Source organism: Brassica rapa, chromosome A06 (assembly GCF_000309985.2).
Source record: "Brassica rapa cultivar Chiifu-401-42 chromosome A06, CAAS_Brap_v3.01, whole genome shotgun sequence".
Taxonomy (NCBI): Eukaryota; Viridiplantae; Streptophyta; class Magnoliopsida; order Brassicales; family Brassicaceae; genus Brassica; species Brassica rapa.
In genome coordinates, this window is record NC_024800.2 from 14,742,967 (window position 1) to 14,762,488 (window position 19,522).

General features: G+C 36.5%; 1 protein-coding gene and 1 pseudogene across 1 annotated transcript; both read left to right on the plus strand.

The window, feature by feature from the left end:
* The first annotated feature begins 8,173 nt into the window (after positions 1-8,173).
* On the plus strand, positions 8,174-10,920 carry LOC103849095 (cytosolic isocitrate dehydrogenase [NADP]). The gene is made up of 14 exons (XM_009125910.3): positions 8,174-8,222; positions 8,675-8,718; positions 8,793-8,902; positions 9,010-9,047; positions 9,111-9,188; positions 9,258-9,413; positions 9,508-9,593; positions 9,683-9,786; positions 9,881-9,949; positions 10,040-10,155; positions 10,254-10,288; positions 10,385-10,527; positions 10,619-10,741; positions 10,812-10,920. Exons 1-14 carry the CDS (start codon positions 8,174-8,176, stop codon positions 10,918-10,920), a joined length of 1,260 nt encoding a protein of 419 aa, XP_009124158.1.
* A 5,898-nt stretch (positions 10,921-16,818) lies between these two features.
* Positions 16,819-17,686, plus strand: LOC108870522 (annotated as a pseudogene).
* Positions 17,687-19,522: the final 1,836 nt, after the last annotated feature.

A 19,522-nucleotide genomic window follows, 5' to 3' on the forward strand; every position in this document is an offset into this window, starting at 1 on the left:
GCACAACCTTGAGAAAATAGCTACGACATCAGCATCGATCGACGCCGACAAAGCAACATCGATCGATGTCAAGCCACATACATCCCAGATTCCTACAGAACCAGAAAGTTTGGCAGAGAAGAAGGATGAATGGGAGATCGCATACATCAACACGAGGATTAACGACGTTTACAACCCTCTCAACAACAACGTGGACTGGTTGAGCACGAGAATTGATCTGCTACAGCAAGAACTGGACACCATTAGCATGAATGATCCACAACCAGCCATCGATCGATATCTGCAACATCACATCGATCGACACAAGGTTCGCAGCAATTGAGGATAGGTTAAAATCTTATGAGGATATGCACGACCGTTTCACCTCACTTATCATGCGCTACTTGGACACCTTGTCCACACAAATGATGAATGTCCAGAAGGACATTGGTAAGCTTAATGATCAACACGATTTTCAGGAAGAAGGTTCAACATCGATCGATAGGTTCCGCAGGACATCGCTCGATGGCAAGAAACCTACAGAACATCTTCCCTACACAGCAGACGCAGTTGATCAGATTACATCAAAGCTTTACAAAGCTATAGACACCTTGGAGGACAGACTTGAGAAGCGGTGTGATGAAATATACTTTCCATTCGACGTCAAAATCATTGGACTAGATAGCCAAGCAGAATGGCTACAGAAGGAAGTCAAAGCCATTCAAAGGCAACTCGCATCTCAACACCAGATATAAGCATCGATCGACGAAGCACTATCCAAATCGACCGACAGTGCTACACCAGGAACGATCGATAGACACTTGGTCGCATCGATCAATACCATGTACATACCAAATGACGCGCAGCTGTACCAAACCACATGGAGTCAATGCAGAAGCAACTGAACGAGCTATCAGAATACGCCTACAGCAAGATAAGATGTTATCAGTTCAGCATTGAAGACATCCTAGAAAGGTTACAAAACATCTCAAATGCAGTACAAAAGATGGACGAGAGATGGACCAGAAATGATGAGGCCACAAGAAGTTTCATTGCAGCTTGGTCCAGAATGTGCATAGATGATGTGGATGCTTGTTTCCCAACAAGTAGTTGTTTTTCCACCAACTAGCCACATACCTCCAAAGTCAAGCTAAATGACTATAACAAAGCGCTAAGTGGGAGGCAACCCACTATTAGGTAATTTTATTTGATTTTCTTAGTTATTAGTATTTATTTTCGTTTTTATTTTTTCAGATTTATTGCAAGACCTAAGTAGGATGATTACCAACCTACCGACCGTGGACGAGACGTTGACATCGATCGACAGACACTCACACACGACGATCGATGCATACCTATGCATATTGATCGATTCCCACTCCGGTCAGGTTTATCTTCCTAACTTGTTACTTTTGTACATATGATTTATTTCCACCATATCTCTGACTGTGTTACACTGAGACAGTGTAATTTAAGTCTGGAGGGAGGTTTACTGATATAGTTTATTCAGATTCTTATAAAAAAAAATTAATAAATTAGGCTTAGCTATGTGAAAGGGATTATGATTTTATTACTTGAATGTCTAACCACTCTTTAGCACCATTCTAGATTTACTGATTGCAGATAGTACTAAGATGCTAAAGTGGATCAACCTGTCAACTACATACACTTACCTTGATTGTTTGAAGGAACCAAAGCTGACCTCCAATACTAAACCTGACACAAACGCTTGTCTTGGGGCTTGGTATACATGGGATCGGACTCTTCAGACAAGTCTGGAAGGTAAAGCCTTATGTAGATTTATTTATCACATTTTTCTGTCTCTATTTCGACCCTAGAGTAGTTAGTTTTTATAAAAAAAAATGCAAAAATTATTATTTAAATAGGACTTAGGATTTAGTTAGGAGGAATATGAACATGACTTGGTGGCTAAAACTATTAATGCTTACTTCATAAAGATTCCAAATAAAGAATTCGAACGGGACTTAGAGGCAGCAATTTTCAAGGCTCGCTTGACAAAGAATTCTTGGATATAGGTCAAAAAGAAGTGAACAGGGCTTGGTGGCAACCACCATTAAGACTTGATTCATGGAAGCCTGTCCAATCTTGGTCACTGATCCTGCAATGGAAGCAGACTTTGACTCAAGAGAAAAATTAGAGAGAGAGAAATTAGGAATTAACTTTTACCTACAGTTCCAGATACTTGTCTGAAATCCTTGCATCATGTGGTCGATACTCCCAAGGTAAAGCATGCACTTTTATATTTATGCTAAGACATGATTTGCTAAGTTGTAGACTAGTTGAACTTGGTTGCTAAGCAAGGATATTGCATAATGTGCTTTTGCGATTAGGACTTTAGATGTGGTTTGCGAAATTGTAGAGGTGATGATTTCTATGTATTATATCTATAAGTCCCTACTGTTTTCAAACCTCTTTCAGAGAGACTGCCTGTTTGTTTTACTAGAGGACAAGCAAAAGGGTAAGTCTGGAAGAGTTGATATCCCATGGATTTGACCCATTTTCACACATGATGCACATCCCGTGTCGTCGATCGATACAGAAGAGAAGCCTTAACGATTGAAGATTAAGATCGATCAATGTACATCCTGTACCATCGCTCGATGTCGAGACGCGGAAGCACAACTTGATTTCAGCCGACTTTAAACCCTAGACTTCACCAAATTACAAGATTACCCTTGACTAGTTTTTAACCTAATAGATATATACTTGCCTAAGTGCTAGGAAGCAAGAGAGCTTTTAGCCACCTTTGTATTCTTATTTTCAGCAGAGAGTTTTAGGAGAGAAGATCATAGAGAGATTTGTGATTGGAACTCCATTGATTAATCTATTCTATTCTATGCAGTTTTTATTTACATTTTGTGTCATGAATTGCTTAGCTATGTATTAGTAGTTTACTTGTTAGATTCATGGTTCAAATAGGTTAGAGGGATTAGCCCCAACTATAAATTGCTAAGTTGTGGTATTCATTGATTGATTTTTCTTAATGCTTGTTCTAGATTAGCTACCTAGAATATTGAATCTAGGAATCTGCATGAGTCAAGTATCCTTGACCATCCAGCCCTGAACCTAATATGTCATACTAGACAACTGGAAAAACGCTACCGCCGAACTAGAAAGCTAGTGAGCATTATCAACTTACGTCTAAGGCTTAAGAAGCATCGATCGATACTGTCTTCTGACAATCGATCAATATTTGTGAAAGGTGTATCGATCGATATCCCTATCGGACCATCGATCGACACTTTCTTGTGATCAATATACGACAGTTGAGATCCAAGATGTAGTTAGTTAACCAGTGAAACATTGCCATCGCTGATCACTGTGTCTAAGGGATTGAGCTCTAATATATCATGCATGCAACTGATAGACATCTATATGATTATAATCTCCAACACCTGAATAGAAACCCTGCATCTAATACCTTTCCAATAAGTTACACCCCCAAATCATCTTGTTAGTCTAGCAATAGACTTGCTCAATTATGATTGCTATTTACTTTAAAACCATAAAACAACAAACACTTAGAATTAATAAATAACTAGATTTAATTGGTTCCCTAGCTCCTTGTGGATTCGATCCCTAAGTACTACAATTGAACCTCTTATTTGAGAGAGTAGTTCACTCCTTAGGGTAATTTGAGTGGTATCAAGTACTTTGATCATGTGTGATTGGAAGTAAGGACAGAGCTTTCTCCCCGATGTGATAACAACAAGGGCCATTTTCTCGAGTGTAGGGTAACAAGTCTCTAGGTCGGTCATCCGCTTGCTCGTGTAGAAGATAGGCTTTTGTTTGCCTCGATCTTCTTGGATCAGGACGCTGCTCACTGCTGTAGAAGAGACCGCAATATAGAGAGAGAGTGTGTCACTGGCTTCGGGTTTGGACAGCACGGGAGGAGTCGTAAGATACTGCTTGAGCTGCCCAAATGCTTCTTTGCACTTCTCATCCTAGATAAAACGTTTGTTACTGTGTAGTAACTCATAGAATGGAAGGCATTTGTCAGTAGATCGAGAGATGAAATGGTTAAGCGCCGCAATTCTTCCGGTTAGTCGCAGGACCTCTCGGCTGTTCTTTGGGCTGGGGAGATCAAGTATCGTAGTGATCTGTTTAGGATTCGCCTCGATTCCTCGTTGGGTGACAATGTAAGCCAAGAACTCGCCCGAGGTGACGCCGAAGGTACATTTTGCCGGGTTGAGTTTCATCCCGTACTCGTTCAGCGTCTTGAAGCACTCCCTCAGGTGATTGAGATGGTCCCCCGCACGAAGTAACTTTACCAGCATGTCGTCAATGTAGACTTCCATCTTGTTTCCCAGTTTGTCGGAAACATTCGATAGACGAGTCGTTGATAAGTCGCTCCTGCGTTCTTGAGGCCGAACGGCATTACTTTGTAGCAGTAAGTCCCCTGGTCCATGATGAATGCTGTCTTTTCTCGATCATCCGGGTGCATCATGATCTGGTTATATCATGAGAAGGCGTCCATGAAGGTTAGTAGTTCGTTTCCAGCAGTCGATTCGACTAGTCGATCGATATGCGGAAGCGGGTAACTGTCTTTCGGGCAGGCCTTGTTTAGATCGGTGAAGTCGACACAAACACGCCATTTTCCGTTCTTTTTGTTAACTACAACTGGGTTGGCTAACCATTCCGGGTATCGAACCTCCGCGATAGAGCTGGCTGCGGGCAGTCGCTCGACTTCCTCGTTGACAGCTTTGCTTTGCTCAGGACCAAGTTTACGTCATTTTTGCCGGATGGCTTGATAGTCGGATCTACATTCAACTCGTGGGACATGATGAAGGAGTTGATACCTTTCATATCTGAGGTGGTCCATGCAAACGTGGACATGTTCTGCTTCAGAAAGTCGATGATCGCGCATTGCATTTCGTCGGAGAGGAACACACCGACTCGAACTACCTTGCTTTGGTCGGCCTCGTCGACCGAGATCTCCAGGATCTCGTCCTTCTGAGGCTGAATCCGCTTCGAGATCGCGTTGATGCGAGGAGTTGACTGCTGTATTTTTACGGTAGCAATCAATAGGTCGCGTGCGGCCTGCTGGTCTCCTCAAAGGGTTTGTATTTGGCCGTCGGGTCCTGAAAACTTTACGCACTGATGGTACGTAGACAATATCGCTTTCATCGAATGCAACCAGGGGGTTCCGAGGATCGTGTTATATGGTTTTGACGTGTGAATCACAGATAATTTGACGGTGCACGTCACTCCGCATGTGTAGACTGGTAATTTGATTGTGCCAATCATCGTCTGGGAAGCTCCATTGAATCATGTGAGGGATCGGGACAATGATTTCATGTCACGCAGACCAACTCCCATTTTTTCGAGTGTATCTCGGAAGATCAGATCGACTGAGGTTCCTGTGTCGATGAGTAGTTTAACGATGTCACACTTTGTGATACCTAATTCAACGAGCAAGGAGTCATTATGAGGTAGGTGGACGCCTGCGGCGTCGTCAGGCGAGAAAGTGATCTGATGATCATTCTCGGGCTTCAACGGCCATTTCTTTGAGGTTACGGCTTGTCGCCAATAGTCTTTGACTGAGCGCACCGAGTCACCACAAGGGGGCGAGCCTGCCATGATTACATTTAGGAATGTAGCGCGTTCTGCACGTTTGTTCCGCAGCTGGATCCTCAGGTCACCGACCAGGTCTTCTATAATTGGCTCGGCTTCGTTGCAAGCTTTGGCCTTCAGTTCTTCCAACTTTCGTCTCAAGTCGGAACTTTTTGGTCAATTGAGCCTATCCAAAGGTCTTCTGATCTCGAGTTGAGATGATCGCGAAGGTCGAGGACTCGAGGTCTTAGATTGGGTCGGATGCTGTTGCTCTCGACTCGTTCAGCCTTAGACTTGTTGATGACTGCTCGAAGGTCGCTCCCGGACTCGTGCGTACTCTCGGTTGCATGTGATTTTCTCTTAAGCTTACTTCTTAAATCGCATGTTCCGCTTGGATCGCTGCTTTCGCTCTGGAGCCCGACGGGATGCTCTTGTGAGTTACAGACTTTGGCATCTTCTTCTTTGTCTGACGAAGAACTTGGTCGTGCGAGGATAACTTGGACGCGTGTCCGGTTGCGAGGCTGCTCTGTGCCGGCACATGCCTCATCTTCATCTTGTTCATCCGGTTTGTCATCCTCTGCGCGTTTGGATCGAGCACCGGCCTTGTCTTGAGGCTTTTGAGCCTTCTTTTCTTTGCTTTTGCTCCAGTTCTTGGCGTTGTTCGGCCTTGGCTTGGGTGGCTCGACGTTCGACGTCCGTTTTTTGTAGGATGTAAAGAGAGCATCCACTAGATGCCGACAGTCCCTCGTATCGTGCGCCTTGGACTTATGATAGCTGTACCACTGATTCAGGTCGAGGGAGCTAGGACTCAAACTTGAAGGCGCTGGAGTAGTTGCGGCTGTTCGTCGGTCGCTCTGTCGCAAACGTTCTATCCTTTTTCGCGCATGAAAACTTTGGACCCTGAGAGCTCGCTTTCCTCGACGACATAAACGAAATTTTTCTTTTGCGGTGGTTTATTGCTGGGGGCGTGCTGTCAAGGTTCCTGACACGCCTCGGCGGCCTTCGGGGTTGCCGATTTTGTTGTCACGTTCATTTTTTTGAGTATCACTGATGTGTCTTCCTCCATCCGGATGAAGTTGTTTGACCTGGCGATAGCGTCCTGGAGTGACTTTGTGGGGTTTCGGTAAAGATCTTCGCAAAAACTGGATTTGAAGAAGAGAGTGTTCATCAGAGCGTCGACAGCGATGCTGTCCGGGATATGTACGTTCAAGACGACAGCTTTGAACTTCTCCATGTAGTCGCGGAGGCTCTGATTTTTGCCCTCAGACAAATTCCAAAGGTCGGATAAGGTTGCTCCCTGCTTTGTAAACATGATGTACTGCTTGAGGGAGGCAGCCGGGAGGTCGTGGAAGGTGTTGATAGAGTCTGCCTTTAACCCAGTGAACCAACCGAGTGCTGGTCCTTCGAGTGTTTCGACGAAGAGTCAGCAATACCCAGCGTCTCTCTCCTCGTCGAAAAAGTTAGTCCGACCCATCGCGATGTTGAAGGCCGTGATATGGTTTGTGGGGTCGGATTTTACGTTGAAAGACGTAAGACATATATTCTCTGTCGGTCGGTACCGTAAGTCGGTGATTTCCCGGGAAAAGGGGGTCCTTAGGGTTTCGGCGAGAACGCGTTCGATTAACGGCGCCGAAGTGGGTCCTTGGAGGATCTTGTCCTTCATTTCCAGGACCGACTGCTTAAGCTCAGCGAGTTCCTGGATAGTTGTGAGATCTGGACCGTCGGGTGTTTGGATCTGGATGGCGTTTGTATTTGCCGTGGTCTCGATGCCGGCTGTTCGATAGGTGTCGAACAGCTGTTTTCAAACTGTTGTGGCTGGATCTGCCAAGTTTACGGCTAAGGGAGCTAAGATTGTGGCGATAGCGGCCAGTTGCTTGTTCGTCGCCTTCTGAACGGCATCTTTCTGAGCATTCTTTCTAGTATAGTGTCTTCGAAAGCTTCTGCTATCGGAGCAGCTTCTGTCGGAGGTAACTCGTCGCCAGACGGCGAGTCTGAGTGAGCCATAATCTTGCTGACGCTACTTTGTCTGCCCTACGGTGGGCGCCAACTGTTTGAACCGAGTAATGTCGATAAACCAGTAAAGAAAAGGAGACGAATTCTCGTCGGTGGATCGTGACAAAAACGTTTTATTAGATCAAGGAATCGTTTGATTGTGTTACAAAAGAGGAAAAAACGGTGGAAACAAGCCGGCGAAAGCTAGTTGGCCGAAAGGTACAAGTCGGCAAGAGTAAAGATGTAAAATTCTAGTTTTTAGCCGAAAGTAAGTGTGTAGTGATTTGCGGATCTTTTCCTCGTTGCTTTTTTTCCCCTTTTATAGACGATTGCTTGTTAACCTAATTCGTCTTGATCTAATGGGTTTTTTGTCGATTGGACCGAGCTGTCGGGCCGCTGTTTCGAGTCGTCGAATCGACTACTTTCAGTCGCTCGTTCGGTCGGTTAAAAAGTCTCGAGTCAAACCGATCAGTCATTCATGAATTGCTGAACCGAGTCTCTACAACATACATAGTTATGTGTTAGGACAACTATCCTGTGGACTTTCTGAGAAGGTCAGACCCGTATCCAACAGGGAGTCCATTATCTTCCGTCGAATCCGTCTCTCTTAGAGTCCAAACGAGAAACCATGGCGTTTGAAAAGATCAAGGTGGCAAATCCCATCGTCGAGATGGATGGTGAGATCTCCTTCTCTCTCTCTATCAGTCTCTGTCTCGCTTTTCGTTTATTTGATACGGAAATGAAACGTATTACCTTTCGCTTGCCTAGTTCTTCTCGAAGTTTCGTTCTGATCTTAGAGCTGAAAACTAGTTTTACTTTCACGATCTCTTTATTTTTTGATTAGATGGTCTTGTCTGAACGTTATAGATCAATAATAACTGTAGCTCTGTTCATCGATTGGTCGATTCAGGTTTGATGATCCAATGAATATTTTTGGCTCGTTTCGTTGTATACTGGTAAAACTATTTAGTTTACACTTTACAGCTTCAAATCGGTGAAATAGATTCAATATATGACTATAACATTTTCAGATTTAATGTGATCGAGTGCTGTTAATTCCTTAGTCTTTAATTTAAAATAACTTTTTACTAAATACTAACATATATGCTTCGTTGGTCTTGTGTAATAGGTGATGAAATGACCAGAGTTATCTGGAAGTCCATCAAGGATAAGGTATGAGCTACCTATTCTAATACATGCGGTTTATTTTGTTTTTTTTTTAAATTCGTATGTTCCTATGTTTTCAGCTTATTACTCCTTTTGTGGAGTTGGATATCAAGTACTTTGACCTTGGTCTTCCCCACCGTGATGCTACTGATGACAAAGTTACTGTTGAAAGTGCTGAAGCCACCAAGAAGTATGCGTTTGAACTTGGAACAAACAATGACTACTCAAACCACTTTTTTATTCTCTTTTCTGCTTCTCTGAGTCTGACTTATGATGTTTGTGTAAATTTTGTTTTAGGTATAATGTGGCCATCAAGTGTGCCACCATCACTCCAGGTATGTTTTGTTAGATCTTTTGAAATTGAATATTTTTACCTCTTCTTCTTTTTTTGCGTGCAGATGAAGGCCGTGTCACGGAATTTGGCTTGAAGCAGATGTGGAGAAGTCCAAATGGGACCATCAGGAATATTCTGAATGGTGAGAAGTACACACGCCTACGAATTAATCATTTTATGCTGCCTTACACTGTGGTTTTTATTCTCACAGGAACTGTATTTAGAGAACCAATTATCTGCAAAAATGTTCCCAAGCTTGTCCCAGGCTGGACAAAGCCCATCTGCATTGGAAGGCATGCTTTTGGCGATCAGTACCGTGCCACTGATGCTGTTATCAAGGGACCAGGAAAACTGACTTTGACTTTTGGTAATATTAGTATATTACTACCTGGCATTGTATAGTTTCGAAACCTTCAGTTTCTTCCTGATGCTAATAGAGTCTGTTATGTCTTTGTTTTCAGAGGGTAAAGACGGGAAAACTGAAACTGAAGTCTTTACATTTACCGGTGAAGGAGGTGTCGCTATGGCCATGTACAACACTGATGAGGTATAAACACTTACACTCTCTTCCAACTGCAGTCAAAACTACTTGTTGTTTTGACGAGCTAGTTATATATTTTCTCCTTGTATATACAGTCCATCCGTGCTTTTGCTGAGGCATCGATGAACAATGCTTACCAGAAAAAGTGGCCACTCTATCTTAGCACAAAGAACACCATTCTTAAGAAATACGATGGCAGGTATGTGACAGTTAGTGTTTTGTTATTTTACCACACTATCTTTTTTGCTCTGTCCATATTTGATGTTGGTTGCATTTTTCGTTTTACTATGAAGATTCAAAGACATCTTCCAAGAAGTGTATGAAGCCAGCTGGAAGTCAAAGTATGAGGCTGCTGGAATATGGTGAGTCAGCATTTAGTTTTTTCATCCTCGGAGTCTCATTGTGCCTTATGCATGTTATATTTGACCGAGGAAGATGATTGAATTTGTTAGGTATGAGCACCGTCTCATTGACGATATGGTGGCTTACGCTCTTAAGAGCGAAGGAGGCTATGTATGGGCATGCAAAAACTATGATGGTGATGTCCAAAGTGATTTTCTGGCACAAGGTTTGTGAAAATGATAAATGAATATATATATAAGCCATTAAGTGCTTATGTCTCGTTATGTTTATTGTTAGCTAAATTGCTTCGTGCAATGTGTGTAGGGTTCGGGTCACTTGGATTGATGACATCTGTTCTGGTATTGATCATGACACAATCTTTGCTACAATGTTCCTTTTGAGCTGTTGATTAGACGTTGCGTCTTTTACAACGGTTGTGTTAATCATTTGATTAGGTCTGCCCTGATGGGAAGACTATTGAAGCAGAAGCAGCACATGGAACTGTTACCCGTCACTACAGGGTTCACCAGAAAGGTGGCGAGACTAGCACAAACAGCATAGCCTCCATCTTTGCTTGGACTCGTGGACTTGCACACAGGTAGCGAGAAAACAATCTCCTTCGCGGGTGATATTGTTTTTGTTTAACTAGGAAGATGAGTAAAAGCGAATGCAAACATATCTTTGAACAGGGCTAAGTTAGATGGCAACTCAAAACTCTTGGAGTTTACCGAGAAGCTCGAAGCTGCCTGCGTTGGTACAGTGGAGTCTGGAAAGATGACAAAAGATCTTGCACTCATCATTCACGGCTCAAAGTAAGTTACTGATTTCTTCGTCATCATCTTAGTTACATGTTCCCATCAAGATTGATATATGTTTGTCCAGGCTCTCTAGGGACACTTACCTGAACACGGAGGAGTTCATCGATGCAGTTGCGGATGATCTCAAAACAAGGCTAAGGCGGAGAAATAATCTACTAAATTCCTGTATCTAAAATTAAAACCTAAAATATCCTCTTTATAAAATGAATTTCTTTTTTATTTATTTTTAACTAGGACAGCGCGATGGATCGGTTTTTATAAAAAAAGATATAATTTTGCTTAAATTTCTTTATGTTAAGTTGGGTGTGAGTATGACTATGTTGTCTATGTTAAATTTCAATTTACTAATTAAAAATGACTGAGTTTTTAGTTTTGTTGTTTAAATTCAGAATTGTAAGATTTTATGGTATTTTAAGTATTATTACACTATAAAATACACAAATCAATCAAATTCGATATTGCGAATTGGAGATTTTATGGTATTTTGAATTTTCGAATACCATTGTATCTTTTTTTTTGTGAATGTTTGTAAAATAGTGGAGAATGAAGTTTTAATTTAGAGGAACATGATGTCGAAGTTATTATAGTTGTTTTGGACAATGTAATAATTGCTATTATTAAAAATTGTTTTTTTTTTAAATATTTACGTTATAATAGATTATTATGGCTACTTTATGTATTTTTTACAAAACTTATTGTGTTGTATAGATGACTAAAGAAGTATATTTCTTGGCCTTTCTTTGTATCTTTTGTGTTATGTTTTGGTTATATTTTCTTATATATTATGTAATAAATCATACTAATAAGTTTATTTATAAAGAAAAATGAATAAATTATAAATAAAAATAAAAATAAAAAGGTGATAAAAAATTATTTAAAATGGACAAATTGCTTAACATTTATCCAAATTTAAACACATAATAATTTTTTTTTTTATTTAGAAATATTAATCATTCGTATATTATTAATTAAAAGACACATGAGTTCTTTCTTTCTCTGTTCTAATATAATCTTTTGTGATTTAGAATTAAAAACGTCTCTTGGCCCCCGAACTCATCCAATATGCGTTGCTCTATATGTCGCTAGCTCACATTTTCTTGGCTGACCTCTGTACTCATATGCGTTGCTACCCCATATCTCTCTGGAACCCATCACTCATCACATAGTCGCTACTATATAACTATATATATATATGTGTACATCATCACTTAACATCAAACAATCCAAACAATAGTTGAATCCTCTAGACCCCTAATTCTGGTTCACTTTGAATAAACTAACTACCAAACAAGGTTCAGACAGAATCGATTCAAAGAAACGGATCATGCTTCGAAATCTAAAGTACCATAGAAAACGTTTTACACTAGTACGGGATTTAACGGAATAGCCCTCACTTTAGCCAAAACGGAGAATCGGAGCAGATCGGAAAACAAACAAATTGACTTGATTACTAAGGTAAATTAGGGTTTGCCATGGATCTCGACTTCTCGCAACAACCCACCAGATCGAAAAAGAACAGAGACAACACAAATAAAACATGATTAATAAATTAATTAATCTAGGGCTGAAGGGATGATTACTTGTTCCTCAAGCAACAAAGAAATAGACACCCATATTCATGAGTTCTCACGCTTGACGAAATGACACGATTAAGGATCATTAGCATGAAATGAACATCACATAAGGGAATCAAAAGGTCTTACGTTCATCCCACGAACATGCATATAGACCGCATTGGAGTTGACGAGGGGTGATGAGACGGTGGCTCCGGCTTCACCTTCTCTCCTCATCTTGGTCATGTTCACCATCTAACGGATCCGGTACATAACTTTACCATCATGGACGCGGCGGCACCTAACTAGGCGTGTGATTGTAGTGGCTTCCTCCTTTGATCGCCATCAGGCTCGGCTCTGTGCATGTGCTCAGAGTGCATTTGCAAAGGGCCCATTATATCATTTAAAAAAATTAGTCCAGATTAGGACCCAAATATTTTTTAAATTATTATTTTTTCTTAAAGAAAAGGGCCCTAATTTTTTTTGTTTCTCTTTAAAAGGGCCCAAAAAACAATTTCAGCTCAGGATCTTATTTTCTATTGAGACAGGCCAGATCGTCATTTAAGGAGACGTGTGCAGCTAGGGTAAGGAAGAGGGAGGAGATACATACGAATATATATATAGCTAGGTAAAAATAATTAATTAAGATAAACCTACCAATTTGGCAAACGAAAACAAAACGTTGAGATAATTACTTAAACTAAAAAAAAACAGCTCGGTTTAGAGAAATTTAGTTAATAGAAAAAGAAACCCGAGATTTTACCCAAAAAAAAGAGCTCGGTTTAGAGAAATTTAATTAATAGAAAAAGAAACCCGAGATTTTTTTATTCTTAAGAATCCGGGTCATTACACTAACATTCAGAAACCGAGATGACTTAACTTTATAATATACTAGTTTTAGCACGGGCAAAAATCTGTTATAATTTTTAAATAATTTATTATAAATGTAAATTTAAATAAATTAATAATTTTTATATATATTACCATATTTTTATCCGCGCTTAGAAAGCACAGATTTATTTTTGACATTAAATAAATTATTCATATATAATTTCTATATAAGATAATGTATAGATTTGGGTAGATTTTCCCGGGTGCACTGAACCGTCCCAAACTGGAAAAAGAAAATCAAATTTAAGTTGAATTTCATAAATAATCGAGCATATCCCGTATCTTTGGAACCAAAAAATAAAAATCGAACTGAGAACCAAATGAGTACTTAAATTTTTAAAATACAAATTATATATGTACAAGTATTAATTATTTTTAATTTCTAAATGACCAAATATCCTAAAAAATATATTTATAAACCAAATTATGCAACAAAAAAAATTAGTGACTCTAATATGTTTTATTCAAATAATTCATAGTTAATTATTTATCTTATACTTTTTTCCAAACAACCTAAACTACCTGATTTAAAGCGTAATATATTTTACATTTGTGAAAATTTAATAAAATGTATTATATGCATTGTTAGAATTTCCAAAGTAAATAAACATGTTCTATTTAAACCATGTTTTTTCTACTAATTCCATTTAAATCTCCAACCCGTTTAGACCCATTTGATATTTTTTTACGATAATATTAATCATTTAGTTCATATATAAGAATTTAAGATCAAATATTAATAATTGATTGCATGTAATTAATTAAATTAATGTTTCATAGGTGACTTAAGGCTTTTATTTTTCAATTCACGTAAAAATGAAAATAAATCTTATACCCCAGAGGATTTTTTCGTTACATTACACATAACTAATCCATAAACATTTTTATACTATTAATGGAACTATATGTTATAATGATCACCTCATGTGTAAACATGTTTGAATAATCAGTCATATATTCATGGAGATTTACTGTCAGAATTATTATATAATATATTATGGAAGAATAATAAATGAGTTCATTTAAATTATGTAAAGTACTTATATACTTAGAAAATATTAGGTAAAACCGAAAAAATAGTTAAGTCTAATGGAATTGTCAAACAACCTTGTTTAAATAAGAATTTTTCTCTTTTAATAGTATAGATTTGTATTATAAATATATAATATATTTAAAGGTATAAACGAATCTTAGATGGAAACTTATAAAATTAATTAGATAGTGTAAAGTATGAGTCATCAACATCACAACATTAAACAATAGATATAAACTTATAAAACGAATAGAAAACTATGGTCTCTAGTATCTCGTCAAACCGTCATGCTCATTGAATGTTTACGAAACGTTCACAAATAATACATCTTAATATGTTTAAAATTTTTCTGTACAAAAAGATATGGGCTTGTATAAGTAGATAACATATTGTTAGTTAAAGTATAAGGTAAGACCAGAAAAATAATTAAGTCTAATCAGAGGGTCCAACAACCTTGTATAAGTAGTTTTTTAAAGACTCCTTCCTTTTTAATCCTTTACTAGATTTGGACCCGCACAACCGTGCGGGTATTAATTTTCATGTTTATATATATATATATATATATATATATATTACATAATTAGAATATATTTTTAAAGTTACTTATATATTTAAATGTTTATATATAACTATCTTAAATATAACAATTTGATAGTTTTCATGTTGTAAGTTAATTGATTATTTCAAATCATCACATATATTTGGTATTTTTATTATATATATTTTAAAATTATTTTTTATTCAATTATTATGATCCTGATCCGTAATTCAAAGCGCTAGATTTCCTTTATCAGTATTTCTTTTATGTTTATTCATTTAAGATAATAACTATATATATATATATATAAAATTTTAAGATAAGTTAATTTTATACATGAATTATATAATTTACTAATGTTAACCCGTTCTACCAACATATTATATTTCTAGCATAAATTTTTAATGTTTGTCAAAATAAAATATATTAATTTATCAATTTAAAATAATTTTATCATATTTAGTTAAATACAATGTTTTATTTTTAAAATGATAGATATAACTATAAAATAGTAAAATTTGATATAATGTTTTTCATTTTATAAAAGATAACTGATTATTTGTATAATAACATTAATATATAATAAAATATATATTAATGTATAATAACATTAATTTTATTACTAATTATAAAATTAGAGAAAATATTTATATACAATTTTTGATAATTAAGATATTGTTATAACGTTTTCAACACATTTGTTAAGAAAATTAAATAAATATATTTATATTTTAAATTAAAAGATATCAAATTATATTATGATTTCAGTAGTTAAAAGATTATATATTAGCATTAAGGAAATACATTTACTACAAATTTTAAATGATGATTCAAATAAAAATATCACACATGAATCAAGGTGAGTTTGTTACCCAATCCGGGTTTTTAGGAGTCGATGTTATATTAGGAATGATATTATTAATCCATATTATTAGTAATAAATGAATGATAACTGATTTCTAGGGAGGGTCAATTTTAAAAAAAATCTTACATGAATCAAAGTTGTGACTTCTGTTTTAATATATAAGATTAGTATATATTATAATATATATGTGTCTATCAATTTTTAAAACATAATAAGCTTACTGTATATTTTTTTCATTGAATAAATTATTTCATACTTTCACATGTATTTGTATCTTTTTCTATATATATATTTTCGGATTATTATTTCATTACTAAAATCATAACTATATATATAAAGATTAGTAAAATATTGTTTTATTGTCATATTCAAAGATATTGTAACATTTCACAAATTTAGAAAGTTAATAAGAAATTAAAAATTTTCGTTTCAAAGATTTATATTATCGAGTAAATAATTAAACATTTAATTTTCGTTTAGTTTTTAAAATAAACTATATAGTTTAAAATTTGTTTTCATTGGTTTAAGGAATTAAAGATTAATCATTGTTAGATAATATGATTTTTGTTATTTAACAAAAAATTCTTTATAATTTTAAAAGTTAACTTCGAAAAATATTTAAATATTCAGCATATAGAGGTATAGTATTACAACATTAAATTATATTTATTTTTTTATACTATATATACATCCAATGGATCATCTATTGTTTAAATTTAATTATTGATAGTCCAATAAAAATTTCTTGTAGGCCCAAAATTTAAATGATAAAATTAGATATTAAATGTTACATGACTTTCTAGGAATAGGTCCATTAAGTCCATTTTTTAAAAAATCACACATGAATCAAGGTTGTGACTTCTCTTTTAATATATAAGATATATTAAAAGAGAAGCATTAGCTTTAATGCTTTCACATTACATTGGCCACGTGTCAGCTTCACAGCCATTTGAAATTAATTACGCTGAAATAACTTTCCTAATCTAATTTGGTTAAAATAAACACAAGCACGTTGTATTTATTTTCTTCTTACCGATGAATGTGAATTGAAGATAATTGCGATGTGAACTGACGATACTTGCGTCAATAGAAGCTAAATGTTTGCAAGCAAATATAATCATAACTACATAGTTGGAATCATGATCTACTTCAAGAAAAAAAAAGACGTTTATGGTTAAAAACAGAGCAGAGATGGAAAACAGAGGAGAAAACTGTGTTTCATCTACGGTCTATAAGGAAGAGGCAAACTATGGCTGTGAAGATGCAAACTACCTTGACAAGAGAGTTTTCTACAACCTCAAGAAATCATTTCAAATGTTAACTTCATGCGAGAGGCACAAATTATATGAAACGTTCAAGATTCTTGATAGCTGCATGGAGGCTATTGCAATGAATGCATGTAGGGAGGAGTTATTATCAGGTTTATCAGAGGAGCTCAAGGGGAGAGACTGTCTCGAGTGGTGGATCGAACAACTCTCTGCTCTTGGTATTAATAACTACACAAGAGTTGGTCCGTGACGGCGAGAACAGGTGTCCGGTCCGAGAGTCATTGCTTCTCTGATGCATTACTCTCAAGAATCATTAAAGGGTGTTGTTGATAGAATTGTCAAGAGAAGAGGGAAATCGTTGAAGCCATTGTAACTCTTTTGCCGAGTGGCCAGAGAAGATCAATCATCCCTCTCAGTTTCCTCCTTGGAATGTTAAGATCAGAATTACATTAGACATAGAGATCTGCCTGAGCTAGAACGTAGAATAGGTCAGCAGTTAGAGAGCGTGAGACTTGATGATCTGCTTATACCTTATGTAGGAAGGGAAGAGTCCGTCCATGTACGATGGGAATACTGTCTATAGGATGCTCACATGATTTCTTGAGAGGGTTGATGAAGAAGATGAGGAGAGGGGTTATGATAAAGACTCCACTGGTCATCACCATGGTTCGTTGCTGAAAGTAGGAAGAATCATGGATGCGTACTTGGCTGAGATCGCATGGGATCCATACCTGACTCTACAGAAGTTTAGAGCCATTATAGAGAGGTTACCTGATTATGCACGTACGTAACCCTTTCAAATATATACACGTTTGATTATTCATTATTCCAATCCAAATTTTATATGTTTTGTTTAAAATGATGGCTTGAGGTTATTTTGTTACGAGTGTATGTATTTGATCTGCATGAACCTTTGCAAATAAGCATTGAGCAATAGATGGCTCCTAAACTTTCACATAGCTGATTTTGGCAAACACATGCTCTTTCAAGTTTGCAAATAATATTTAGTTTTATAGTTTTTTATAAACCCATGTGAGCTATATGGACCTCCATGTCAAAGCTTTATGGAAATGGACCACTCATTAAAAATTATAAAGATATGAGTTCACTATGATAATCCATGTCAGAAATCTGTTTGGAAAGACATTTAAAATTAAATAGCCTTTAAATATTTTTACTTAGTTTGACATCCATATTCAACCCCACGTACAGTTTTTCATGTAGCTAGAAACACTTAAATCATTGTTCCCATTTAAGTTCTTTAATATTTATTACGGTGCATATTGAAAAAAACGTGTTCTACCTTTCCTACATTAGTTGGAGAAGTTTGTCTGAAATCAGTCTTTCCATATATCTATATACAATATATTTTTATTGCGTATATTATGTTTTTAAAATTTATCATTTTGTTATCATAAGACCCGTATCAAGACCATATATTGTATTTCTATTATATATGCACACGATCTAAATGTATAAGTTATATGATGCTTGGAGAAGTGTCTATACTTTTAATATAGTAAAAGATTTGTGGCAAACCTTACATAAACGACCATCCTAAATTGGAAAAACTTAAATATACGACTCATAAATATCATTTACTATGATGTACCTATATAATACCATACAATACAGAGTCAAAGATTATTACTTTCCTCACTCTTAAAACATCAACAACATCTATAATTTTTAGCCCTCCTCATTGGTTTCTTTCACCCGTGTTTCTACTTTGAAACCATTCAAATCTCTTAGGAAGGTCAATGTCAAGATCATTCGTTTTGGGAGCAGTATTCATATGTCGGCGGACTAACAATTGAGAGGGTCTTCGTCGACGTTAACATGAATAAATAATGTGTACATATGATTAAAAAAAATTATTTCCATGTTTAATTTATTATCATCTAACGATTTTCTTATCTCATTTCAACAGGGAGTGAAGATTCATGCAAAAGTTAAAAAATATTTGGTCGATCAGTCTAATCCTGAAATAGACTAAATGGTTGTTCTAAAATTTCATAACCGTCCTAAACAGACTAAATGGCTGTTCTGAAATTTTATTTAATATTGAAATTTCTAAAGTACATTACTTCAAATCAATGTAATTTTAACTGTGTTCTATTTATTTATTTTAAATTATCTGGAGTATTTTGTATAACTAATAGGTTCAATTGTAATGTCGTATATACATGTTGTACTAAGCACAACAAATTGATGTCACGGCTGGAGGGTTGGAGATTATTGAATTAGGATATTTTACAAGATTGTGTTACAAGATATATATATATAAGCATCATTTTAAAATTTATGTTTTATATGTTATTGAAGTATTGAATCTGTTTTACTAAATTTATACTTAAGAGGTTATTTAATAATGTGTTTTCTCTTCTTCTTCTTCTTCTTCTTCTTCTTCTTCTTCTTCTTCTTCTTCTTCTTCTTCTTCTTCTTCTTCTTCTTCTTCTTCTTTCCCAAACTCCGAAGATACTCTGAGTTCTAAGAAAGAAAAGACAAAACAGAAAGCATCAGTAAATACTTAGGATAAAGTCTAGAATTACAGACGACAAAGGCCTGAGAACAGGCAAACTTGATCGTCTGCAACAACACATCACTGGAATATAGTTTGATAGCCA

Coding starts and splice junctions, on each gene's coding strand:
- LOC103849095 (XM_009125910.3), top strand. CDS start 8,174: ATGGCGTTTGAAAAGATCAAGGTGGCAAATCCCATCGTCGAGATGGAT. Junction 9,189..9,257: donor CATCAGGAATATTCTGAATG/GTGAGAAGTACA, acceptor TTATTCTCACAG/GAACTGTATTTAGAGAACCA. Junction 9,594..9,682: donor CCATGTACAACACTGATGAG/GTATAAACACTT, acceptor TTGTATATACAG/TCCATCCGTGCTTTTGCTGA.